The 27881-nt window shown below is 43.7% G+C and overlaps 1 protein-coding gene across 3 annotated transcripts in view; it reads right to left on the bottom strand.

Annotated features, from left to right (window-relative positions):
* Positions 1 to 6533: 6533 nt before the first annotated feature.
* Positions 6534 to 27881, bottom strand: part of zzef1 (zinc finger, ZZ-type with EF hand domain 1) — a 35063-nt gene continuing 13715 nt past the window's right edge. For 2 of the 3 annotated variants that reach the window (XM_078286584.1, XM_078286585.1), the window contains exons 30-54: positions 27695 to 27859; positions 27007 to 27126; positions 26693 to 26854; positions 26027 to 26159; positions 24357 to 24495; positions 22618 to 22783; positions 22225 to 22487; positions 21458 to 21630; positions 20649 to 20844; positions 20370 to 20533; positions 19575 to 19855; positions 19121 to 19295; positions 18865 to 18997; positions 18545 to 18771; positions 17505 to 17813; positions 17324 to 17424; positions 17097 to 17232; positions 16492 to 16851; positions 16180 to 16323; positions 15757 to 15925; positions 15551 to 15649; positions 15158 to 15323; positions 14185 to 14335; positions 11157 to 11228; positions 6534 to 9315 (exon numbers count right to left, since the gene is read on the bottom strand). In XM_078286584.1, the coding sequence (XP_078142710.1) occupies positions 9235 to 9315; positions 11157 to 11228; positions 14185 to 14335; positions 15158 to 15323; positions 15551 to 15649; positions 15757 to 15925; positions 16180 to 16323; positions 16492 to 16851; positions 17097 to 17232; positions 17324 to 17424; positions 17505 to 17813; positions 18545 to 18771; positions 18865 to 18997; positions 19121 to 19295; positions 19575 to 19855; positions 20370 to 20533; positions 20649 to 20844; positions 21458 to 21630; positions 22225 to 22487; positions 22618 to 22783; positions 24357 to 24495; positions 26027 to 26159; positions 26693 to 26854; positions 27007 to 27126; positions 27695 to 27859 (4285 nt within the window). In that variant the 3' untranslated portion in view covers positions 6534 to 9234. The remainder of the gene's footprint in view (positions 9316 to 11156; positions 11229 to 14184; positions 14336 to 15157; positions 15324 to 15550; positions 15650 to 15756; positions 15926 to 16179; positions 16324 to 16491; positions 16852 to 17096; positions 17233 to 17323; positions 17425 to 17504; positions 17814 to 18544; positions 18772 to 18864; positions 18998 to 19120; positions 19296 to 19574; positions 19856 to 20369; positions 20534 to 20648; positions 20845 to 21457; positions 21631 to 22224; positions 22488 to 22617; positions 22784 to 24356; positions 24496 to 26026; positions 26160 to 26692; positions 26855 to 27006; positions 27127 to 27694; positions 27860 to 27881) is intronic. The other variant, XM_078286586.1, reaches the window with a different exon arrangement.

Raw genomic sequence — 27881 nt, 5'->3', positions numbered from 1 at the left:
ATGCACAGCTTATTACCTTAATCAGATCCATTGCCTGCACTATAAGTACATTGTAATACACATATATCCATGTCACATGCCTCGGTCCATTCATCTGACCTCTGTTGCTCCCTCAGCCATGTCAATGTGTACCGCCCCGATAGAAAAAGAAGCTGAGGTGTGTTATATATATTTTGTTGTGTTGTGTATGTGTGTGTGTGTGTGTGTCTAAATGTGTGTGTGCTAAACTGAGATGTTGGCCCTGGGAAGCTGACTGCAATGCTTCTGCAGCTCCCCTTCTCCTAGCAGCAGTGACCTTGCAGAACAGAGGCTAGGATGCTATAATATAACGATGCGTAATATAACCAGTCTACCTCTACCTCTCAATTCCTCATTATCCACCCTCCCTTCCTCTCTCTCGCTTTCTCTGTCTTATCTATAACCCTAATATACACCAGTGTGGGGATATATGGTGATTATTAGCTCAGATGAACAAGCTTTATCCCTCCAGGAGGCAGATCTCCTAGAGAATACTCCAGACATTTTCTCAAAAGCATCTGTTTCGGATGCATGAAAGCAAACAAAGTGCATGTGTGCAGCTTCTGCGTTGCCCAGAGATCACTGTAATGAGTTACTGTATATGTATAATGTGTAATAGTGTGTGTGTGTCATAGAGGCCATAACTGTCATTACCCAGATTTAGTTTACCAGTTAGTTATGTATTCAGCCTAATAACATCCCTTAGTCTGGAAATAACTTGGGACACATGTGGAAGCTTAATCTGGTAATAGGAGCCAAGAAGAGAAGAGCTACTCTGTTATTCAATCCAGAAGCACAAAGCGACAACATCGGAGCAATGAGTTAAATGTTTTCCCATGACTTATAAAGCCCTGATGTTTGTAAGCTAAACGTAAAGAACATTAGGATACAAAGGATGAAAAGAAGCGAGGAAGACAAAGGATAAGAGACAGAGAGAAAAGAGAGAGGTTAGCAAGACAGACAAAATACAAAAAAAAAGACAGAGGAGAGGAGGGAGAGACATCCATGTCCTCCGGGCGTGCAGGTTGGTAGGTTCACCTGGCGTGGGCAACCAGCTCTGCAGCACGGAGACACAAAGCAGGTACTAATGGAAGTTTTATGATTCTCTCCCGGCTTTAACCCATCTCTGCCTCCTACAAGAAATAGCATCACAACAAGCGGGCCTCCTGTGCCACGGAACATGAGCTAAATCAAAGAAAGAAATGGAGAGAGAGAGAGAGAGAGAGAAAGCAGTGAGAGAGACTGCACAGCTGAAGCTGAAGTTATCCCGAGGATATTTCTCTCTTGATCTTTGCTGCGTGAGTTAGATGCCTAGAGATGTTTTTTCCACCAGTAAGGAGGAAGCATAATACACAAACTCAACTTTGTTTGACGTTTGTTTGAAAAACAAAGGGGGAAGCCAATGACGACCCACAGGTTTTAGAGTCCCCACTTTCTCTTTGAGCCAAGTTTACACTGTATCTGGAGACAGAATCAACACACTGTAGACTTTTGAAATTGGGTAACACACATTTAGTTTGGCTCTCCTTACCATGCAAACATGCATTGGCTACCCTCACTTGTATTTGTTATAAACAAATGAACAACCTTGCACCTCTCAAACTAGATTAGGTACATTATATGAATAAAATGTGAGTCTGTTTGACTAGATGGCCACTACATGATTACTAGTGGTTGTTAGGTGTTGTTAGGTGCTACTATAGGTCGCTAGGTGATTGTAAGTGGTTGCTAGGCTGTTACTATGTGGTTGCTAGGTGATAAATAGTCATTGTTAGGGTGTTACTAGGTGGTTGCTGGGTGATTACTAGTGGTTGTTAGGGTGTTACTAGGTTGTTGCTGGGTGATTGTAAGTTGTTGCTAGGGTGTTATGGTTGCCAGGTGATTACTATGTGGTTGCTAGGGTGTTATTATATGGTTGCTAGGTGATTACTATGTGGTTGCTAGGTGATTACTAGTGGTTGTTAGGGTGTTACTATGTGGTTGCTAGGTGATTACTAGTGGTTGTTAGGGTGTTACGTATTACCAGGTACAATCCTTACCTTGAACATATACTTACTGAACAATGACACTGAGTATCCACCAATTATAATACTTTACCAGTGAGGAGTGGCAGCGTAGTCTGTCATATTCCTGACTCTTTTCCTTGAAACTTGGCTTAAAGCATTTATTATTGAATCTTTACTGTCTTTCTATAGACATAACACAAACAAAGATGTAAAAACCGCTTGAGACCACCTCAAGCAACATCAGCCTCAATTAGTGTCAAGTCAAAGTTAATTATGAAGTTGCTTGTAACAAACATGTTTGTCATGAGGCACTTAGAACATAGAGAACAAGAAGTAAACACAAGAACAAACACATCATAAATCTAAGCTATGGGATCAGAGCTTGTGTGTGTTTGTGTATGCATGTTTGAACTTTTCACTTACACCAACTGCTCTGCAGAAGCAATCAAATTCCTGGTCCAGACACAAAATGCCAAAAGGATGCGAGGAAATTTAACTCTTCACAGTCCTTGTGTTTACCTCGAGGGCTTGGACAAGGGGCGTAAGTGCGATTTTGGGCGGATATGAGTATTATATATCAATTGAAAGGTCTCAGTGAGATCTTTTCAGTGCCAAAAGGACACAACTGAAATCATAACCCATAAGTTTTAATTAAACAAAACCTGAAAGCCGTAACAGTAAAAGTAGGGTTTTGTTTGCTGCCAAAAGGGCGTAACTGCACTACACACCAAGCAAAACCCCACTTTTTGAGGATTCTAACAGCACTTAGGTCAACTCAAAATGCATGCTAACATAAGTAATACTAGCATGGCAGCATGATCACATCATTTTTAGTATCCTATTCATATCCTAATTAATATTCTAGGTCAATATTAAATGAATGTAAATATGTTAATATTCCCATGAAATACTTAGGCCCATAGATTCAAAATGTTATTTTATAATGTTAGGAGTGTGAACTGGTCAAGATGAGCTCTGATAGTAAGACTGCTGGTAGCTGAAGTTATCCCTCAGTGTTATGAGGAGTTTTACAGGTCTTTGAATGTGTCCCAGGACACATCAATAAGTGATGTGTCCTGGGACACATACAAAAATGTATTATACTAGCAAAAGAAAAAAAAAAGTAGTAGTAGTTTACAATTAAAAGTAGTTTCTTATATCTATAGAGGTTTATTAAAAAGGTTTATTAAAACTTTTTAACAGAAAAAATGTATCAATCAATTTGATATGTTCCATGTAGCCTACAATTTTAAAGGCCTTGGTGAAAGTTGCTGAGCATTACTTCAAGATAAAGATATTCATTCTGATCTTGTTTTATATTTCAGTGTTGATTGAAGTGTAATTGCTAGATTTATATTAAAATGAATGTGTTTTACAATTGTTTACTTACATATGCCCATATTCTGCATGGCTGTATTGTGACAATGTTTGTGCCAAAAAGGCGTATTTCACTCTTTTGCCATTTTTAAAAAAGTTAACAAAAATAATTACACTTAAACTGTATTGTTTTTATAGTAACGCTCAATCTGATAACACAAAAAGTTAAAATATTGTGCTTAGTATGTGGTAACGGCAGCTGATCCAAGTTTGATCAAAATTTGTTTTGGCTCTCCTGTAAAATCTACTATAACGCACTTAAGCCCCTTTGGCTCCAAGCCCCTAAATCGTAACTGCAACAGCCACATTGTGCTCAGAGAGATATAGTTTAGGACAGTGTCGTTCTGTTATTCTGTCCACCATTATATTCTCCCAGTTGGTATTCTCTTGCTGCTGCACTTGTGAGTGTGGAGAGCATCTATAGTGCAGCCAGAACTTAAGCTGGGTTATGAGAATGAACGGGTAAAGATGACTTGACTAAACTCTATTTTGGCGCTGTTATTTCCAAAACAACAGTGATTCATCAAAAAAAAAATTGTCATGGGGACTTCAGACTGGGGGTGGGTGAGGTAGGAAACATCTACCACCCAAAGTCTCAGCTGCTGTCTCTATTACTCAGTCATTCTGGCTTGTGTAGAAAATGCTTGGCACTGACCCAGTGTCAGTCAGTCAGTCAGTCAGTCTGCCATCTCAAGTCCTAGGGGCCAATTTGGCTGTCAGTAACCGGTGCTCCTTGCTTGCCTGGGTCAGGCATAAACATAGAGGCTTCTGTTTCACGTAGGCTCATGGCAGGGCAGGGCAGCCCATCTCCTCTCATCTCCATCACACTGTAGTGTCACTGCCTGCTTTTAGTCATACACAGCCCCAGTCCTAATGATCTAGATTAGTTAACAGGCTTAGCAGCACGGTTGTCATGTTAGCAGCACCAGCTATCCATTACAGTCCACCTTCCCCCGGTGCCACAGGTGGTCGTTCCAATAACAGCCTGCCTCTAACCCAGATAGGAGACAGGCGAGAAATGAGATCAAAAACAGCAAGCTTCTCTCTCCCTATGCAATCAGACAATAGCACGTGTGGAGCGGCTAAATATGGGTATAGGGCTTGAGTGCGTATTATTCTTGCCGGGTTATTTAAACTACCCAATTATCCCCGGGCCTCGTGGGAGGTGACCCACACTGGCCTTCCTGTCCCTGGTGGGCAAAAGGAAGTAGGTCTCATTATGACAAGAGACAAGGTGGAGGAGACTTCACACCAACCTGGCCATCTGCTGCAAACCGGTTCCAGTTCCATCACCGGGGTTGTGGACTTGGACCGGGTCAAAACGGCCGTGAGGGATCAGCAACAAGAGATTGAGATGTGACAGCAGGGAAGACTACATCGTACAAGCGATGAAGCCAAATGCAAACGCTCAGATGAAGTAACAAAGAGAGTGACAGAAAGAGAGAGTGACAGAGAGAGAGAGGGAGGATGCTAGCAGTGCCACCATCCCACGTCCCAGCACACTTGGCTCTATAATAAGAGTGACACGCAGAGATCCAAGAGAACAGAAGAAGACTGCTAAATCGGAATGGGCCTTTGAGGAAGAGGCTCGCGATGGCAGCATCACGACGGGCAGCCTTCGCACTCAAAACAAGTGACCACACATGAACAGGCCTTTGACTATGTGCCTCCGAAATGACGCAAATAACACACTTAGCATATGTCTGGTGACAGCAAAAGTCCCTCGACAGGGGAAGGAGGGAAGATCCGCAGCTAGAGAGAAAAAAGGAGGCAGATGATTCAAACGGGCAGCTTGTCCCACAGCTGACCTTAATAAATTGAGTCATAGTTACCTAATTTATCTGAATCATGTAACAGGAACATGGTATGAGACGAAGAGGGGGGCAGCATATTAATTTAGGTATGCGAGTACGAGGGTGGTATGTTACTGTTGGGGACATTTTGGAAAACATTAACATTCGGCATTATAAATAATTTGACACACATAATGGTTTGTGATGCCTATCTGTATACAGCTGAGAGGGATGTTCATGAAAAGCTTAGTTAATACTACATAATATTGCATATCAGTCATGGAGGTTATGTTAGCACTGCAGAGTCGGTGTTAGCCACCCAGCCTGGTAAAACTTCTCTTTTCTTGTTTAGTGAAGTTTTTTCTAATCATTCTTGTCATTCTACTCCATATATGTGGCCCATCTTTCAATGCGGCTCTCACCAGTGAAATCCTGTGGGAGTGGACGTCACACCATCAGGGTGTCAGAGGTTATTTTCTCTCTAATAACATCCGTCACGTCCCCGTATCACGATGGCATTGCGGTTCATTCTCTCCTTTCTCTTTCTCTACCTTCGCAGCTGGGCAACTGCTTCTTTTCACCTCGGGTAAGTGAGAGCACTGGGAACCCGGGTGAGCAATCAGAAGGAGAAAGGAGATAGATCGGTCGGTAGGGAGGGAGGAGGAGGAGGAGGAGGGAGGAGAGCTGACTCACTCCGATGTGGGGGCTTGGTGGCGCAGAGGGGCACTGAATCATCTGGAACCTTATTGAATATTTTCTCCATTTGATGTCATTATCGCCCCAGTGATCATCACTCCCATCATCACCGCTGTCCCTGAGACTCTAGATTATAGGGGCAGAGAGGCAGACGGGAGCGGAAGCAGGTGCCTCTGAGGTAAAACCCAGTGCGCTGCTTCAGAGGGCAAAAAGAGACTGAATGAGGGCATGCCAATGTCCTGCTAGGACAAAAAGCAGAGAGAAAACACAGAATTAAAGATGGCAGGATGGAGCCATTATCTGAATGAATGAGGAGGGATGGCTGCAATAAAATGCAATAGATTGGATTGTATTGTTAGAGAGAGAAAGGCTAGCAGGAACATGAAAGGGAACTATTGATAGTGTTGGAGCTTTGGGCCAGCCTGCACATGCTGTCAGTGTTGTTTGAATCCATAGATCCAAACTCAATACAATCTCACAGCGAGGGAAAGCCGGTTTAAAATACAGCATCGGCTGGGAATGTGTAAGCTGTAATCAATGGTGATTGAGTGATCAAGAGAATATTTGTTGTTGCACAGAAATTCTCTATTGAGCCTACACATCAAAAAAGATGACAGAGAAAGACATACTCACATCAATTTTCTTTTTTTAATTAGAAATGGATCACGTTTCAACCCAAGCAGTACTTTTTACCTTTTCTCCAATGTGCCATGCATACAAAACCAGAATCAAAGTGTCTATCCTTTAGTGACCAATATATTAAAGTTCATATTTGTAAGGGGTTGATATGAAAGTCTTCTTTTTCTCCTGTGCAATTAACAATATTCACAGATATGTACATTCAAATCAGTCAGCCTCAAATATCAAGCATCCTCACAAAAAGAAACAAACACATTAAAAGTAAAAAGTTAGAAAAAGCTCAAATTAAACAATATATTTCTCTTTTAAAATATAATTAAAGACTTTTCCAATAACATGAGTTAAATTATGATTGCTTCATTTTTAACCGTAGGCACGTGGTAGATAGGTGAGGCGTCGTAGAACTGAATTCTCTGAGAGACGAAGCCACGCGGAGGTCATGGATCTCTCCCGCTCTCCCATCGCAGCTGATGCTTGTGTAAACAAAAACACCAAACTATCCTACAGTCCTCATAGGACCACTTCAAAAATAAAAAAAAAATAATTAAAAAAAGACTATCTCTAAAGATTTCCTTCGCTCCAGCTTCTCACAGGGTCACTATCTGATATGTGATCAACAGAGAAGGAAGCTCCACCAGGAGCTCTTAAAGAGAGACATTTCATGGCTCACAATGGGTTTCTTTGGCATACACCACCATGTTTTCCTAGAACAAAAACACAACTCTCCATCCAAACTCAGTAATAGAATAATCACTGAAAAACAAGCCCCCACCCAATCTCTTTGAAACTGCTTTATAATAAAGAATTTCTTGAGTTTGTCTACTTGACTCATGACAGGTTATTGGATGACGAATAAAAAACCCAAACTAAATTAAAAATCAAAATGACTACAAATCAAGTCCAATTCCCTCAGATGATGCGATGTTACAGAGATGTTTAAGGGCATTTTGTCACTGTGGAAGCAGAATCTTCTGATGTTGTTGCTATGCAGTCTCTAGCATGAAAGCACATGTGATTGATCCCAGCTTTCAAAGAAATTCTGACTTGACTTAAAGTAACATTAAAGGAACATTTAAGGAAGCCTCACACCAAATATCTGTGTTATTATAAAAGTTGAGGTAATTCTTACTATTCAGCAGTAAGGTGTTCAACTTTGCCAACTCACCACATAATAGGTGTGTTACTAGTGAGTGAGTGAACAAGTGGGATAGTGTGTGTGTTGTACAATCACCTCTGCGTGTGTGTACTATATTAATCAACTTCAGTTCTCAACAATGACAGTCAAATAGCTTTTAGAAACAATGTGAGAAGACTTTCCATTATGTGCATTAGTGGGAATCTATGTGATATCAAGATATTTAGGCGACGACACAATAATATTCTGACATTTTTTGCGATGCACGAGGTATGGTGATTCAAAACTGTGATAACTGGGATTTATTATTCTGTTTTTCTTTCATTTTATTGCCGTAAAAAGATGAAATCATAACCCTTAGGGCAATAAAATGTCAAACTCAATCATACCCATGGGTAAAAAAAAGAAAAAAGAATCATGAATCAAGCACTGGATAAAACTGAAGGCCTTTAAGAGTCTTTCAAGGACCATTATTTCTATTATTCATTTTCATGAATGTCATTTGACATCAGTATGGTCTTTCATTAATTTCCTAGTAATGGAGCAAAAATACTTCAATCAACATATCAACATATTGATACAATGACATCGATGAATATATTCCAATGTTATACCATCACCATTTTCCCCCCAGCTGTAATGTTAATCTTTATCCTATGCAAAGTCTATGGTCATTGTGAGTATAATCTTTGTCCTGTTCAACCCCACCATACTGCCAACAATCCTGAAGTGGGGTGTAGCTGGAATTTGACTTGTCGTTATCATAACAAAACGTTACAAATAACTGCTGTTATATATGTGTAAGGCTTGTATGATGATATATGTGTTTCATAATTGTGAATTTGTAGTCAAAAATTGGTTATTTCTCAAGTAATCCCATACTATCCTTCAACAAAAGCTCCTTAATACCACTATCTACTTTTGTTCTCCAAAGAGGAGAGAAGGAAGGGAGGAAGGAAGGAGGAGAGGAGTTGAGTGAGCTAGTAGGTCAGTACTCTCCCCATGGTGACTAATGAGACTCCACTGTCCTGGACTGTATTTTTAGGCTGCTCTACATGTCCACAGAGACAGGCAAGTCGGCAAGGTGACCTGCTTTCACCATGATCAATTGCGTAACCTAGGGTGGCTTTTGTTTAGAAGAAAAAAAAAGGACAGAACAAAAAAAACAAAAAAACAGAATATACTTCCCCTTGAAAGTGGCAAAATTGGCACACTTCATCTACTTTAGCACAGCATCTTCAAGTAAAAACTTAACTTCAAATAATAAAAAAAAAAGACACTCGGCAATTGTTCCTGTTGCAGTGAATGCACATGCTGATATACTGGATTCACCTAAGGCAAAAAGGATTGTGAAGAAGTGTGGAAAGTGCTCTTCGAGCCCCCCCTCCGCAGCAGAAATCCAGAGTAATGGATACAGTTAACGGTGTGGAGGGGCGTCCTGTTAGAAGGAAAGCTTCTGACGGTGGGGGAGGCTCTGCTCTCTCACCCCTTGCGTTCCTTGTTCAAAACGAACCAGCTGAGTCAGGACATGTCCCCTTCAGGCTGCTCTCATTCTTCCTCCCTCCGGGTCTCAGGAGGACATGTTGAGCAGCTTGGTAGATTTATTGGGGTAATTGATAGCCAGGCTGATAGCAGCGATGTTCTTCAGAGCCTGCACAATAATAAAAAAAAAGTAAGTGAGGGAATCGGTACGTGAAAGAAAGAATATAGACGAATAAGGGGGGAGGGAGAGAAACGCAAGGAGAGTGAAGTTATAAAATCGAAGGTGAGAGACTGATGGTTTTTTACAGCAGCACCTGTGCAGCGTACGGCATGTGGAGCAATGATAGAGGCAAGAAAGTGCTGTTTATTGATGAAAACAGGGATTTTTATGCAGTCTATGATAAACTAATCGTTTGTGTCATCTTATCTAATAACTGAGCTGTTTTACAGCAGTGTGTTGCCCATTCCCGCCTCTGTTCATTGTTGACCTTTATGATTGACAAGTGCTGCCTTGCTGGAGGGATATTTGTTACCATGGCAATGCATTAAATAGAGCTGGTGTGTCTTGCGTGGACAAAACCAAACTTGTGGAAAAAAACAAAATATCATGTTCATTGAGATTTTGTTTATGAGCTATCTAAACCTACTGTATATCATTTATAGACTAACAAAGACTTTTGGCTGAGTTGGGACACAACACATCTACCTGCCAGCTCTCACTGGAGCCGCCTCCCAGTCACAAGGGGCAGTCAAAGGATTCAGGATTTGAGACCAAATTGAGGTAGAAGTCTGAGGGCCAATGACTATGTGCTCTTCTGCCCCTTTACCATTTAGGACATTCAATCATCCACAACCATTGAACAGTGCTCCTTTAAAGGATTCCTGCCCAAGTAATTGCCCTGGAGATGAATACTCCAATACATTGTGTAGTACCTGCTGATCAGGCTTTGGTAGCATGCTCAAATGGCTAAGTGGACAAATTCTTCTACAATATTATATGAAAAAATGCAAGGATCTTACAACATTACCCAGGTTTAACTGAGTGGACACTGGAAGAAATAAAAGCCAGGGAGTAGTAGAGTAAAAACACACCTCAGCACGCCGTGCAACATGAGTTATGGTAAAATTAGCCAATTGGAAAAATAATGTAATACTAGACGCCTTCAGGCAGGGAACTGCATGGGAAAAAAATAACAGACATGTAGTCTCTAGTAAGTGAAAGTCTAATATATTGAAGGCTATATTGTATTGGTGGAAGTAGAGCTTTTAAAACATGTCTGTCCAGCCCCTTTAAAGTGGACCCCAGCCCACTCAATCCTAAACTGTGCATCATCATCATCATCGTCATCATCATGACAGACTGACAAGTCACCTATGATTTTGTTTTCAACCTGACAGGTATTAAGTAACCCTTCGATCGAACCACCCACAACTCCAATGCTTGTCCACCACCCCCCTATCCTCTCCTCCTCTTAACTGCCTGCAGGCTCCTCTGCTATATTACGGGGTCCACAGTATAGAGAATGCTGTGGCTCGCTTCGCCACGAATGCTAATGGACTGTAATTACCAAATACATTAGTCCTGAGTGCAGCCCACACACGTTCAAAACAAGGGGAGGGGGTGCCGAGGGATCTGCTGGGTGTCAACAGCTTGGTGATTCACCAGTAAAAAGAGACTCGGGCTGCCAGCTGACTCACAGCAACTGAAGACCGTTCAATCAATGGGACTGTGTGGTTAAGAAAGAGTGTTGCATAATATCACAACACTTCACAGTGCTCGTCAAGGACACCTGATTTGAGCCTATTACCATCCATGTCAGACAGCAATGCAGAGTTGACTACATCAGTTGCACAATGACATATTTTTCTAACAAGATCTGAGAAAGAATGGCTGAATAGATCACTTTTAAGTCAGAAAGGCAGAGCTGCAAAAAAGGTCATGTGAGCAATATATCGTACATTAGGACTAAACAATTACGTGCAAAGACAAAGGAATAGTGCAAGTCTTACCAGTGCAGTGTGGTTGAGGAGCTGCTCATCAGTGGTCATGGCTAGTAGGTACTCCTGGAGGATGCCCTGTGCCTGGACAACACATCAAAGGTTGGTTTCAAATTAATCTTGTGCCACATTCCCAAGTGCAACTCGCAAAAAAAACACAGATAACCTTGCAGGCCAGATCATTGTCATCGTCATGAATGGAAAGGAACTCCCGAGACAGAGTTGCTTGCGAGGTTACATAAAGGATGCACTCAGTTATAAATGAGGCCTGCTTCCCTGACCACTCTTCATCTCCATCTCAGCTTCAAATCACACTGTGGAATGTTGGAAAAGTCATTCCAAGTTACAAACAAATCGAAGGGAGCTTCCACCAAAGCACCCATAGGAGAGACATACCTCGGGTTACATAAGCACAGAGAGTTGGGAAACACAGATAAGACTAAATAGAAGCTAAATGGGCTGAGACTGGTCAAATGGAACTTTTTACGGTGCAGGAGACACAGTCCAGAGCCCCGGTCCACCATCCATCTCGCAGCACCCCAAATGTTTATGCTGGGGAACATCCTAGGACGATTTGTACAATCAGTAGTGCATGACATCCCATTTTGATTCCTAAATATAACTTTCGCTTCCTGGGGTAGTTCATTATATCTCAAATGGACCTGGCCTCAACTGCACTTGCGCACAAAGAACGAGGTCTGATACTAAAGTGTGAACAGCACCGGCCACTAAACCTTTCCAATATGCTGGTTCAAGTCCCAGTCCTAATAAGGCCATAGAGGACTCCACTGCGTGTCAAACCGCTCATCAGCTCGCCATGTTTTTGCAGCAGTGTCAACATGGAACTGTTGAACTAGGCTGTATGTCGTCACTCCAGTTGAGCTCATAAGTCAACATGAAGTGTGAGCCACCAACCAGTCTACTCTAATCCTTTATTTTTAGGAGCATGGTGATGACAAGTGGTTCACCTCTTATATTGTAGGTAGGCCACTGATCCTTACACAGAATGTCTATTCAATGGGGTCACACTTGACTGCAAATATATTTTCCAATATTTGATTTCACAACAGACAAATGTTTTAGGCACTAGTCATTACAACATCATCTGTGAATGAATGCAGATGCGAACAAGTGCTAAAACAGTGTAGCTCTAGCCAGTTTCACTTGGATCTAGTCTAGGCGCTGCACAGCAGCAGCAGCATGTGTAACCTAGTTTCTATCAAATTCACTGGCTTTATTCAAGCATAACTGACAACCCCCTTTTGAAACTTCATGTAATAGTTTGAACCACATCCTGATCCAACCAGACTGCAACACCAACCACCACTCAGAGTGTGACAGAGAGGCGAAGAGGGAGGAGCCGCAGCAAGCAGCACTGAGTGTTTTTTTTCAAACCAGCACCAGGAAATTGACTGTCCTATTAGCAAAAAGCTCAACTTTTTGCCCAACAACTGTGCTTCTTTGATGGTTTAGTGTTGTGCTTCAAAGGCAGTAGTAGAAATGAGTTGGTGAACTCAAACTGGCCACTAAAGTGTCTGAGGGGCACAGATACCAACAGAGGCTGCAGCCCAATGGGTAATGAGAGGTGAGGTGGATGGGAAAAGTGAACCACTTAACTATTCCATTGTGAAGAAATTACTGTAGCGTGCCTTTGTGAAACCCCTTACTGCTACAACTGTACTGGCTGATTTGCAGATGTGAATGTGGCATGGGATACCACCTGGCATGACAGCCATCCAGTATTTATCTCCTTCACTAACTAACTAACTAGCTAACTATCTATCCATCCATTCCTTCAATTGATGTACTGTATCCATCTTACTCACCACTGCTAAGCCCGTCCTCTCTGAACATTTAAGCCGGGGGTGAAGAGCTGGAGGTGACTAAGCGTTAAATGGGCTCTGCGGCAAACACATTTGTGAGGTACTGCTAAAAGACAGGTCATGCTCTCTGGGATGACAAACAGGCTGCTGGATGGAGGCGCTGGGATTTACCACACACCAACCTGTGTCTATCATTGCTTACACCCAGTTCACTGTGTGGATGAGCGCCTGTGTGTCCGTGGAGGGCATCCCAGGCCAAACTCCATCCTCTATTCTCCTGTGTGTCTCTGTCCTGCTGAGTACTGCTACTGCCCCCTGGTGTTAGTTGACAGGCACTGCTCCAGCTGAGCCTCCCATTCCTCTCACATGCAACAACATCCAGCGGATGCAGACACAAAAACCATCCATACACCCAGCGGGCAGCACTGAAAATCCATCCTGAGCGACACATCAACTGATGTAATTTCACCGTCAGAGTGGCAGCCTCAGGCCTCGCCAGCCAGACTTGAAGGGAAGAGAAATGGTACTGCTTGGCTGGGGAATGTCTGGTAAAACCGCATCTACAGATGGGAAACTTTAACTTCTGGCTGACGGCACGCTCATAATCCTTAAGACTTTTCTTAATTAATAATTCAAGACAATTGAGAGAGAGCACGCACACACATCACACAAAATGGATAGCATCTCTTCCTATCGCAGCCATTCTGTGGGGAGCCAGTGTGGCACTGTGCTGTCTGGCAGATGGCGGGGCCGGGCTTTGGCCCCGAGCCCAGCGGGGAACAGGTGGGCCCAGGAAAAACATGCTCATCTCACACGAGATGAGAGAGAGAGACAGAGATAGAGACAGACAGAGAGAAAATAGAGACAGACAGACAGACAGACAGACAGAGAGAGAGAGAGAGAGAGAGAGAGAGAGAGAGAGAGAGAGAGAGAGAGAGAGAGAGAGAGAGAGAGAGAGAGAGAGAGAGAGAGAGAGAGAGAGGGAGACAGACAGAGGGGGAGACAGAGAGAAGTAAAGACTATGGAGCTAAAATGCCATGTGAAATTTACCCTTATTAGATTATCATTCTCCCACAACTGGAGAAATGCCTAGATAATCTCACGTAGCCACACCTCCAGCTCAAACGACAATGCCTACACAATACCGGATTGTTTTTGTCTGGCCTGCTCGTGTGTGCATGTGTTTGTGTGTGTGCTGGTGTGTGTGTCTCACTCACGGTGGCCCTGGCCTCTGCAATGAAGAAGAGTTCGGTGAGGGCTCTGTGAAGGGGCAGCAACACAGTGATACTGGTGGGATCCTGGCTCAGGCTGTTCTCCATAGACATGAAGAGCTGCCACAGAGGTCGCAGCAGAGTCAGCTCACAGGCTCTGGAGTGCAGGCAGATCAATAGTTAGATGTACACAAGCAGACCAAGACAACCAAAAGATGTAAGATCTTGGGAACGTCAAGCCCTGGCTCATAGACATACAGTGGTAACTACAGTATTGTAGAATTCCCCCTTCATACATTTATACTGCATTAGTACTGCAGACAATTATTGAATTGAATGGTATATTTTTCTATTTTCAACCAACTTTCAAACAACTTCAACGGAACAATTCCTCTTAGGAATAAAGCAAAAATAGTTCAATAAGCATGCAGTAAAAAGTGGGACTTTCATAATGGCTACATCTACCCACAGATAGGAAAACAAAAAAAGAGTACTTGTAAGATGCTATAGATGTTGTATTTGCAGTCTGTGTGAGTACCAGCTTCTAGTGTATTCGGTCACGGTGATGTTGTCACTATGGCCAGATGGAGGCTGAGTCTGAAACTATGCAAATCCCTAAACACATCCTTTACCTCATTTCCGTGGTGACTGATAGGACATTAGGCATTTGTGAAGGCCTTTATGCAAACCCTGTGTGGAAGTGTAATCCTGTGTCTCCAGGGAAAGCAGACACTGCCGAGGTAAAAACGTGCATTGGATTCTCTCAGCCAACCAGTATTTATTGAGTGCAGGTGGATGGGTTTGACGCCGGTGAGAATGGTTGCACATATTACTTTAGACACCCATACCCAACTAAGATAAGCCTACAGTCCTAGAAGTATTGTACTGTTGAGAGAACGAGGTGTGTGTTTGAGTATAAGTGCGTGAGAAAGGAAGAGAAGGAATGAAAGAAAATGTATAGGCAAGGGTAGAACCTTACGTCTGGGATTGACACTGCAGGAGGCGGAGCAACAAGTGGATGGCTTTGAGTCGCTGGTTCCCCGTCTGACGACAGGCCACGCCCACCTGCCACTCCCAGATGTCAGCCAAAGGCAGGTGACTGAGCACTTGGTCGTCAGCTAACATTTGCTTCAAGATCTCAAAACCTGACAAAACCAAGAGTGCAGAGACACAGCTAAGCCTGGGGATTCATTCTGATGTTATTTCACATTCTGATGTTATTTCACATTTTGATGTTATTTCACATTTTAGTAAGTAGTTCCCAGAGAGTGATTCCCTACCCATACTGTTAGCAGTCACACTTTCTTAACCAGGACTTTCTTAACTTGGGTTTGCACAAATGCATGACAAGTGTGTATCTGTCCAAGCGTACCTGTCTGGAAGCGTCCTCTGTGGCCTCCTGTAACGGTGAACTTGTAGCCCCACTCTGTGTTGCTCATGTCTGACACAAACCTGTAGTGCAGGGTATCACCTGAGAGAAACACACACAAAAGTCACATGTCGGTAAACATGTTTCAAACGTACTCTGTCACTCAAAATATTTCAAATGCTTCAAGATTCAAGATTTTTTTCTCTTACCAGGGATCTCAAAGTCGGACCATTTCTGAGGCGAGCCACTGAAGTTGTGGAGGTCTTGCAGGAAGTCACTGCTGCTGGACATGATGAGCTCATCACAGCCTTCCTCTGTGTAGCAGCGGGAGTCAAACTTCACTGACAGGTAGATAGCCCCCGGGATGTGCACCTTGTCCTGCAGAGAGACACGAAGGACATGCCACAAAATTTAAATTAAAATCAATTAACTTGAAAAAACATACTGGCACACGCTCATTTTCAAACAAAGATCTGTAGTAATATCCAACAAATCTGCTACATTTTCCTAAATTAGACAAAAATTTACATTTTCAAAGATGGCATGACAAATGAGGGAATAGCACCACCACAAAATATCATGTTCAGTTATGGTTACTGATTAAAGTGACTGATATGAAGTAGTTCACCCACCTCGAAGTTGGTGTTGTTGTCATAGGGGTGTTTGGACTCTCTGACCTGCACGGCCATGCCTGGCTCCTCCATGAACTGGCAGGCAGTCAGAGACAGACTGCACAGCATGCTCTGGCTGCAACCCTTCAGCACCCTCTGGAGAATCTGATGGATCATGGCATACTAGGATCATATCAATCTCCGCACTTAACCAAATCTCTAATGTATCATACATGAAAATTCCATATACACATTGGTTACAAAGACACGCTCTCAATTCACCATTGCGAACACAACACAAACTGCACACCAACACCCCTCCTTCTTGCTCACCCTCTCCCAGAGCGGCCTCTCCTCCAGCTGCATTAACATGTCCAGGATGTAGGCCATGTGGGAGGCTCCGCTCAGCTCCAGGGCCTCCTCGCTCAGCGCTGCGCCTGCAGGCCAGTCGGCCAGCAGCGAGGCCAGCACGTGGCGGGCGTACAGCGTGGCGATGGCCTGGTTGACCTTCACCAGGTACTGACGAACTGCCCGGTTGCTGCGCACATCCAGTTCCTTGTGCAAGAGCGCTGAGCTTTTGGTGCGCCGCTGCTTGGCGTAGCTGAGCTGCAAGTCGCTCTCAGAGTTGGTGATGAGCTTCTGGGCCACTACGTTGATCTCCTCTGTGGCCTTTTCACAGTGGCTAGGCTTGGACTGCGGAAGAAGGGAGGGAGGGAGGAGGAGATGGATCAGGACTGGACTTCAGCTTATAGTAGTTAGTAACATTAACATTAGTAATGCCCCCAACAGCTATTCTGGAGCTTTCTTTCTTTCTTTTTTAAACACTTCACCAGCTAACCAAAGCAATGACTGAAATCCTTTGCATACTGTAGTTAGCAATTAGTAATGGTTGTAATGTTCTTAACAGCCGTAGTAGAGGACTTTCTTGAACAACCCACCACGCAGGACACCACAATCATGTCAGTGTCCACAGCCTTGGTGCTCCTCTCCTCAGAGCGAGGCCGCCTGGTAGGCTGCCACTTCTGGGCCAGCGTACGAATCGTCTCGTCTGTTTTGATCACGTCTCCGTCAAATCTGAAAATCACAAAAAGCTTTCCATTGTAAACGTGACCTATAACAAATGTAAATTAGAAGGAAAGTATTTGGTGTTGAAGTTGACGCTCACCTCTTCTGCACCTCCAGGAAGAAGGAGTCTGTCCTCTTCATCTGCAGCTCGTACATGGCTCGCAAGATGTGCAGAGGGGCGTTTAAGGCATCGTGGGTGATCTGCATCGAACAGAAGGACTTTAGACACTTGCTTCACACCATATTGCACTGCATGTATTATGAATAGCATCCCTCTTCACCTGGAAGCAGATCTTCGTCTCCTCGTCCAGGCCCTCTAGGGGGTCGGGCCGGTTGGGGTCGGGGTCATCAGTGCAGCAGCTGGAGTGGTCCGAGTCGTGCTCCTTGTCCTGCTCTCTCTCGTCTCGCTCGGGGTCCTGGGCCATGGAGTGGATCTCCCTCTTGGAGGAGTAGAGCATGATGGAGAGGATCTCCAGGTCTCGCAGCAGCCACAGCTTGCTGAAGCCCGTCCCCTTGCTGCACTTCCTGACCAGCAGCTGGGTCAGACCCGACTGCTGGATGGCCTCCTGAGCCTGCTCCACTCCGTGTTTCTACACACAGGAACAACACAGTGTGACAAATCTACCTCCAATATTATCTAATATCATCTATACTGAGTGGTTCTGAACCATGTGCCACTGTGACCCAAGAGTATGCAGGTTTTCATTCCAACCGAGCACTACACCAGCTAATTAAGACACCTTCATTCAGAAAGAGGGGAACTAATCAGTAATCCACAAAAACAGGCAGTGGAAAAGTCGGTTCCGAATGGGTTAGTGAGCATAAAGTAGAAAAGGTGGGAAACTGTAAAATGCATAAAACAAGTGATTTATTTGCTAGAAATAGTGCTAACAAATATAAGCACTTCAAAGCAATAAATGAACACAAATATAGGCTTGGCTTAACAGCTACTCTGCAACCCGTTTCAAGCTTGGTGCCCTTCCTCAGGATGCTGCCTCAGGAAGAGCGCCAAGCATTATACAGTTTCCTACCTTTTCTACTTTTTGGGAACTAATCAGCAGCTGTCATGTTTGGTGGTTGAGAACCACTGATCTATACTATGCCTATATTATCTCACTATACACTGTAATATATTATATTATATATTATCTTGACAGGTCATTTGTCACAGTTTCTACACGGAGAAGAGCTAGTCATTTATCTCATCTTGAAAGCCATACTGCGAAAGTAAGAGTTGACATGCCTTGATAAGAATAGTATAACTAATACTAAATGCTAATGCTGATAAGATTGCAGAAGATTCACAGGCCAGATCAGGTACCTTGAGTGTATTGTAGAGGCCCTTAAGTGCCAGGGAGAGCACCCAGGAGGCCTCCACAGCATCAGGGGAGCTGTTGTCCTGGCTGGTCTGCAGTAGGTGGCTGATGATGGAGGTGAAATTGCTGAGATAGCGACTGAGCAGGGCCTTTGGGGAGCCTTGGCCCTCTGCCTGCCCTGGGAGGCCAGCTGCACTGGAGTCCTGGGGTTGGATCAGCTGGTAGTCCTTCACTATGAAAGAGGAGGAAGCACACAGAAGGTTACTGCATATTTATTTATACAACAACACTAGCAATGCTATGGGTGTACTACTACTCCACTGACCCGTTTTCCTCTTGCGTGTCTTGACGTCCACCACTGCAGCATGGTTCTTTTCTGTGAAGTGCTTGAGCAGGATCATGTGGTGCTGCTCATTGGCGTTGTCGATAAACACAGACTGGGTGCCCATGCACAGCACCTGATAGATAGACATAGGGAGTCACACTCAGGTTTGAAAGTCAGGAAGCACAAGACTAGGGTTATGCAGTGCAGAAAAGACTTCAAATGGTTTCTGTAAGAGTGTTACTGGTTAATAGTTTACCTCAGGGAAGCCCACCAGCACCAGTAGGGTGAACAGGTTGGTGCGTTTAAGAGTGTGTGGCAGCTGATGGATACAATGGTCAGTGAAGGCAGCGATGACCGTGTTCCACTGGGGACAAGCATTCAGACTGCGTAAAATGTCTGCCACTGAGCATGCCCAATCCAGACCAATACGACTACAAAACACAGAAAAACAAGAGAAAGAGAAGATATTTTTTTAAGATAACAATGACAGCCGATGATTTCTCCTGCAACTGTCTGCAAAGTTACACTGTAGCCAGGGTCGTTGGGGAAAAACACTGACATAGTTGCTATAGATAGGTAGAAATCCATGTAGATGCTATAAGTGCTAGGACCAGAACTCTCCTAGTAATATCTGGATATGTGTCAACGAAAAAAAGGATCTATACACCTACAATATTTTCCATGGTACTATCAGGTCTGTTTTCTTGTACCTGTCTAAGCAGACGGCCCCTAGGCTGAAGAGCAGTTGGGTGGTCTTCCAGCCCTGGGTGTCTGCACCGGCTGCCTCTCCTTGGGTCAGCAACTCGTATTTGTCGGCCAGGGCCTCTGTGACGGCAGTGTCGGCCTCCATAGGAGGGATACGGAGCAGCAACTGTCCCAGCAGCCCCAAGGTGAGGTGATAGGTCTCGTTGAGACAGCCAGCATTGGAAATGACTGCCCTGAAGAGCTGGGGCAGGATGGAGCTCAGACTAGACAGAGACAGTGTGCTGCCCTGAGGATACAACAGATAGCACAAAATGTTATCTGGGGACACGTTGTAACATTTCAATATTAGTAAGTGTTCAATATGTGGAATAGTGCAAATAGTGTGTACTGTTACAGGAGGGAGAGTGGTGGTTTTGATGTTTGAGCAATGGTTTTAAAATAATTTGAGTATTTTAATTGGATTCAATAGTGTGTTTTAAGAGTTTTAAGATTTTTGGTATGTCACTGAAGTAAGTGCTTAATGTTTGTTCTTTGTTTCAGATGACTTATTTGCACATTATAGGCTGAGGTCTTAAGTGCCGTATAGCCTTCCTGTCAGTGCAGCCTGTAATGTACTTTATCCATAATTGCTCTGTGAAGTCAAATATTTGCCTGTGCCCAGTTCCGTGTTTAAATTTGTAATAAAGGGCCTGTGTGTCAGAGTTTGAATCTTGCTGTATCCATGCAACAATATCATTGTTTGATGGAATTAAAGAATATTTTGTATTCCCCCCAAAAAAAGTAGATGCTGAGTATCATACCGGTTTGGCTGGAGGCAGCATGGCTGCCAATAGTCCCAAGATCCTCTCTCTGGAGCACTCTGAAAACACATGCTCCTGGAGGGGAACCTGGGCCAGTCTCTCCTCTGGATCCTTGACGATGTCGGACGCTGGAGAGGTGACCGTCCCTGAACCAGACTCTGAAGCTGAGAATGGTGAAAAACACAGGTTGATCCAACTATCTATGTGATAATCTAAACCATTAATGAACAGATGAGTGCCATCGTCAGCCCAGTAGAGGTAAAATCTCGGCGCTCTTACGTCGGACCACAGGAGAGAGGGTGTCCTCGCTGGACACAGAAGGCGTCTGGCTGAGGCTGGAGGAGTCCAGGGCGTCTTGGGTCACCAGCTTCCTCTTTCCCTCCTCCCCAGTGTTTGGGGGAGAGGCCACTTCTGGAGGAGCAGGAGGAGGAGAGCTCACCTCCTTAGCCTTCTTTTCCTTCCCTGAGGGTTTACTCTAGTGGTGAGAGGATAAAAACGATCCAGAAGGGGAGCACCGTAAACAGCATGAACTCATGAACCATGTCACTGTTAGAAATGTGTGTACTGTGGACTGAATGTTGTAATCTGATCTGCATTCATGCACATTACTGACAGGATATACCTATGTACATGTTTCTGAACCTATCTCTGTTCATGAGCTAGTACGTACTTCTGGACACATTTCTGTATATACTGTCAGTGTGTGTCTATCTGTAAATCCAATAATGTGAACAGCTGATGCACACTTGCACATCTACTCTGTAAATCTTATTATGGAGATAGTCAACAATGCGTACTTGCACAGCCTGCAAATATGCTCTTGCACTGGACTGTAAATTTATAGATCTGTAAACTGCAAACATCTTTTAACCTGTAAATCTGTCAATAGTCCACTTAGCAAGAATTCTTTCAAGCCAACAGGAAACAAGCCAATTAACATGATGAAGACACTATTACTTTAATCTTCAATCAGTTCTATTTGTTGCATTCTCATCTATATCGTACTACTTGCTGCTGCAATGACCCACGTCCCTCACAGGGATCATTAAAGTTTCATGTTATCTTATAACACAGGTGCTGTTCCTCACCTTGTCCCTGGGAGATGAAGGGGAGCAGATCGCTGCTGTGCTGCCAGGTAGAGACGAGGTGTCGGTGGTGGTACTGAGCTCCTGAGAGGACTCAGGAGAGACTGGGCACAGCTCACTATCAGAACCCGATTCGTTGGAGGACAGCAGTGCGAGCAAGGCTGAGGAACGTAGACCTATATAGAGGATAGAGAGGTTTCACAAAGACACCGTCTCACTGTATCAGCATGGATATAATCCTCATCAGTACCAATGACAGTAACAAAGGACAAGACACAAAAGTATAGAACCAAGGATATTCTATCTCAATATGTAATACCACTGGAAGAAGCCTCAACATGTCATCCATTTACTAGGTTTCGCTAGACCGTATGATTTAATACTCTGGCCCTGTGTACAGTGATGGTGTTGTCATTAAAGACCACGTCTCTGGACCCACACTTGCCCCTGCTAGCCTTTGATTGAATCCTGCCAGAACTACTTTTCCTGTGTATCCCCTAGTCTGTCTCCACCTTTAGTACCGTCTGTCTCAGTAAAGAAAGCAAGGCAACAATAAACATTTCCTCCCCCCAGAATGATGCAAACCCCCTCTGGGCCAATAGGTGACAGATATGCAATCTTGTTTTGACCTGTTATTGTAGCGCCTCTTTTGGGCCAATCAGTGTAATTTTGAGAATGCCAGAATGTAGTGATGAAATGCATCATTACCCCAAATTTAGCATTTAGTGATTGATGGAGGAATGAATAGCCCCCCTCCGCCCGCCGCCTACCTTTGCCAGTCTGCCCCTTGAGCAAGCACTCAGTGATGAGCTGGGAGCAGCGTGTCTGCAGGGCCGAGGCCTGGGTCAGGGTGTCGGCGTCCAGAGGCTCTCCCTCCAGCTGCTTCTCACTGCTCAGGTCTGATGTGTGCAAAGCCAGCGCAGCAAACAGCAGCCAGGAGTAGTTGTGGATGTAGGGCTGGATCAGACGGTGGCGGTCACTGATGCGTATGGTCACCATGGGGTACACTGTGATCCGATGAGTAGGCAGGTGGCTGGAGATGGGAAAAACAAATAAAAAAAAGAAAAGGAGAACTGAGTTAATGGGAATTCAACAGCAAACCAGTAAAAAACGTGCGCACAGTGAAAGCGTGAGATTTAACTTTAAATTTAAAAGTGTGTCACCTGTCGGGATACTTCTTTGCATTGTAACAACCAAAGCACAAGTCAAAGTCTTCACACACGTTACAGTTGATCCTGCTGCCTACAATGAGGCCCTGGCAGTGGTCACAGGCGTATTCCATGTTCACCATCTCATGGTCATCCTCATGGCCCTCAGGCTTCGCACCACCTGGGTTAAAATACAAACATTTGCATTTACTTTTAAAGCATTTAGCTGATGCTCACAATATTCCTGTGAGCAATTACGTATGAGTAAAAGTTAGGAAAAGAAACAGAATAAGAGCTAAGGAGACAGATAGAAGGGATTTCTAAGAGAAAATATAGAGTGAGGAGAGAGGGGAAATCATTCAGTGGGAAAAAGGCAACATGAGGTATATACAGGTTTAAAAAAACAACAACAAAACAAAACAAAACAGGAACTTCCTATATTCAAACTGGGCATTTGAGCAAATCGGTGACAAGTAAGAAGGAAATGCGCGTGTTTCTGTACATTTCTGTACTGTGTATCGGTATACAGAATGTGTCTTGCACATGGAGCGTTGTAATGTTCCTCGTGCAATAGCGCAGCTGTTAGAAGCAAAGATGCATGCATTCTTCCCATCTGCTTGCAACCTCATTGCTTACAGCTCAGTGCTGCTGGCTAGCCCATGTGGAGGAAGCAGCCAAGTGTCCACTGTCAGTTCTAAGACTCTCAATCACCAAGACTCCTGCTGAGCCATACACATTAAATAGGTGTTTTCGCTACCCCTGATGGGGGATCTTGGAGCTGCAGTTGTCCCCGGTGGTGATGTGCTGGCCCACGCAATATGGACACATTCCTGCATCATCAGAAGTCTAGACTATCTGTTTGGGCCAGTGCTATTTGATATTTTCCTCTTATGTGTCATAGCATTCCTGAACAAGGACATGGAAACAGAGACTAAAGTGTCTGTAGAGTAGACTTTAGTTTGGATGGGACTCTCCTTCACACCAGGAGGTTCCAATCTCTGTTACAGCAGCTGTAACATTGTACAGACAAACTAGGCTGTCTGTTAACATCTGAAAACCAAAGTGCTTTATTAATGCTCAAAGGAACCTCAACTGGAACCCCAACATTCTTTACAACCTCAGACTCATAACCTGCCATAGCACTACACTGCAAATCCTCCAGAGAATTGCTCTCAGATTTTTATTTAACAAGACAGGAGTATGATTAGACGCAAGAAGAGGAGGAAGATAGAGGAGGGGGATGTGATTTAGGCGGAAGAGAAAGGTAATGGGGGGGTGGGGGGGGGGGGGGGGGGGGTGATGTGAGGTGTTTCTTGAACAGAGCTTTCATGTTGTGACAGAAGACAAGCAGAGTCACTGCTGCTCTAGAAAAAAGAAACACTTTGCACAAAAGCTAACACGTTTTAACTTGCGCTGTCTATGGCAGTCGGTGCATTCTGCATTGGATTTTACAGTCATCAGATAACCCACAAGTCATAATGAGGATAGGATGCTTAGCAAGCAGGTACTTTAACATTTATTTATTTATTTGGGCACTGAGTATTGAGCAGTGACTTGGTAGTAAAGTGCCTTGCGCAAGAGCATCTCGACAGTAGCTGTTGAGGGAAGGGAGAGCGTTACTCATCCTTTTCCCCAACCGGTCCTGGGATTTGAACCCGGAGCCCTTCTAGTCACAAGCCTGCCTCTCTAACCTCTCGGCTACCAGTGCCTGCTGTGTGTCTGTTCATGTAGTATACTGGAGTCTGTGAGCTCACTGAGGAAGCAGGTCTTGCAGAGGTCCATGTCCATGCACTGCAGACATCGGTAGCGGTGCCAGGGGGCCATCCTCTCACAGCCGTCACAGGAGATCACCACATTCAGCAGGTCACAGTAGCGTGCTATGAACATGTGCATCTGAGGACAGGACCAAGAAAATTCATTTAATGTACACAGCCTGATTATCAACTGACTTTCCTGCTCCTGCAAACACATATTCATTTACCATTTGCTAAAATAGATGTGACTACGTAATATTTAGAAACTGTTGTTAAAAGACATTAGTAAATATTTGTCAAACTCAGTACAACTTTGTGAAGATCCTGGCTCCTCTAAGCAAATTAAATGCCTTCAAATATTTACTGACCCAGGACAACTTATCAAACTTACATCCCATACAAAAGGTGCTGTCAGAAGGTTTTGTTTGGATTTTGGATAGCAGGGTATATTCCTACAGTAAATATTGAATGCAAACCAAAGACACTCTTGCACCATATCTCCATTCCTCAGTGCACCAGTAGTAGAACAGGCTAGCTAGAGCAGTGGTAGTATTCCAAGTGAGCCGTAAACTCATGAGTCAATGGAACCAGAACAATACAGAGAGAGCAACCTACTGATCTCTGTTCTCCAGCCCACTGGTTAAATACAGTTTCAGCAGAAGGCCCTGTGGCAAAGAACAGAAGTGACCACTTCTCTTTTTTGGCCGCTGTAACAGCCGCCTTGATGAGCCCTACCACAGTGGATCAGTCCCAAACAAGATCCATAAGCTATCACGATTCAAAGAGAAACTTAATGGACTATGGTCAAAACTGGTCTACTGTGAAATATCTAAACCCCAGCCTCATTTAACGAGGAGACCCATTTTACAGCAGAAAAAGTTTGGTTAATTAATTCAATAATTAATCATTCCAACAAAATAATGTATTGACCCTTCAAAGTACTCCTATAATGTACCTGTTTTCTACATGGCTTTTACTATTATTGTTTTTGTTCAATGGCATTGGTTGGCTGTGCCAGTAGACAAATCTGCCTCTGTCTACCACTTCTGTATGTGTATGTGCGCATGAGACCATAGGCTTACCCCCCATGCACTTATACTTATACACTTCAAGGTAAGGCTTGCATTTTTGCCAAAACAAAAAAACCTTTTATGGCAAAGGGCGGGTCTGCTTCTGCAAGCTGGTTGCTATGACGTTTTTCGTGTCTGCTTCACTTATCAATAGGTTACTTAAAGAAAACGTGCTTGGGTAAAAGGTTTATTCCCTTTCCCATCACATGACAAACATCACCATGACTGGCCAGTTACAGGGCTACTGATGTCCTGCTAGGGTTTTCGTCTAGTCATGTATTCCAAAGTGCTTTAATGTTTTTTTTGTGTGTGATGCTTTCGTGCATAGCCTTGATGACAAATGGTAGATATATCCACATAATTTACACCGATATCAGTTTTCTTTAAAATGGCAGAGAATGTTTTCTCTATATGTTTTACCTGCAGGACAATATAGTCTATTGTAGGGTTGCACAAGAACAAAAAAGAGGGCCACGCTTGAACATGGGCCAGTCAGGCACAAAGTTGAGTGCCAATTTTTTTTTTTCCAGTCAGCTCCTACAAGAGACAATTTCCTTTTTGCGCTAATGAATACACTGTCCATTTTGTCCGGTGCTGTACCTTTCTCCTGTCCTCCATGGAGCCCTCCTCGTCGATCTTGTCATACCACTTCTCAAACATCCCGTCCACACACTCATCCATCCAGTCCTGGTTCTTCTTGTAGTCTGATATTTCATCCTCCTCTGTCCATTGACTGGAAATGAGTTTAAACCAGAGAAATTATCATTCTTCTCTGCAACTCCAGTGTCTGGCTCATTTTTTTCAGATCTTATCATCATATCAAAGGGTAACAGGTATAGGAAGTTTATTTAAATATCTAATGGTCAAATGAATACTGAAAACAATGATCTGTGATATGTTCTGTAGCCTGTGTGCTGATGTTGATAAGCATATTCTATTATTTACCCTCTTAACTGCTTTTGATGCATAGCAGATCTAGACTCCTGAAAAGGATTTCTAAAGTTTGGCATCACATGGAGCTTGAGAGCTTTGAAAATGGACTAATAAGGCACAAATCAATTGAGTGTGTTGACTTTCAGTAAGAACATCAATTCTGTTTTTTTGCTAGCCTTAGAATGAGACAGAATGAGACGTTACAATGCATTAATGAGAAATTCCAACAAGCAGACCAAATGCTAAAATGGTGTTAAGCATAAGGAAAAACAAACTGCAGAGCCCCTCCTGTCCACTAGGCGGTGCCTTATTTTCTGATATGTCTGATATTACCTGATGGCGATGTCATGAACGCTGATGTTCTCCTGGGACATGCTGAGCAGGAGGTCAGGAAGCTTGATCTTCAAGAAGAGAGGAAGGTCCTGTACCTCCCAGCTCATATCTAGAAGGTGCAACAAGCAGGTCTGCACGCAAGACAGGGCCGGGAGCAAGGCTCTGGGGAGCAGTGATGAGGGACAGTTTACACACTGCATACACATATATACATAGGAGTTACAATAATCATGAATATTGTTGCGATCACTTTTTAATTTAAGTGAATCTAGTTGTGAATGGAACATGGTGGGTATGAAGGATTAAAGCCTTACTTCTCATTGAGGTTGCTGAAACCTTGTACTGCCTCCACCAGCATGAGCACCAATTGGTGGTAGGAGCGCCTCACCTCCTCCCTCAGCTCCTGCCCACTGCCTGATAACTGAGAGAAATAACTGAGGAAGACAAAGCAAAAGAAAAGCTTGAATGAAACAAACAGGAATATTACTGCATCGTTATAAGTCAGCGTATTCAAACGTATGCAGAGCGATTATGCTTCAAGGCAAATTCCCATTCTACCTCAAAATTTAATGTGGTATTCCTATGGTGTAGGACAGTCAAATTGATATTTATCAAGATGAGCAACTCTCTCCAAAGAGACCTAAGACGGGCACCTGTGATGTCTTCAAGATTAGAGGTTAGAGCTGCTCCATAGACAATTAGGGAAAAGATAAAGATAACCAAAAGGGACTTTCTGAAGAAAAGTACAAAAGCATTGATAACACTACTATAGGAGCAAACCTATTTTAGTATAAAAAACTCAAACATTCTGCAGGTTCACAAAATCTCAGTCTCCTATTCAGCAACTATGAAACAACTCCAGACTTCACAGATTTAATTTTTCATGCTACAATGAGAAAGAAAATTTATTGAATTGTCATAGACCATAGGAATAACATGTATTATGAATCCTGAAATTGACTAGAATTCCATTTGAATTTAAAACATTATCTATGGCTATACCCAGTGAAGTCTTTCTGGCATGCCAGCAACTCCTGCAGGAACAGAATGCAGGGGGCCTGGAAAAGGTGCGGCTTTCCCAGGGAATGTAAACACTGTTGAACCGTCTCCAGGACCTTGCACACACTCAGAGCCTGGGCTTTGTTCAGGGACAAGGTCTGCAGAATGCTGCAGGAAGAAGAATCAGATC

The sequence above is a fragment of the Centroberyx gerrardi genome, chromosome 11, assembly GCF_048128805.1.
Source record: "Centroberyx gerrardi isolate f3 chromosome 11, fCenGer3.hap1.cur.20231027, whole genome shotgun sequence".
Classification (NCBI taxonomy): Eukaryota; Metazoa; Chordata; class Actinopteri; order Beryciformes; family Berycidae; genus Centroberyx; species Centroberyx gerrardi.
This window is presented reverse-complemented; position numbering and strand designations above follow the sequence as displayed.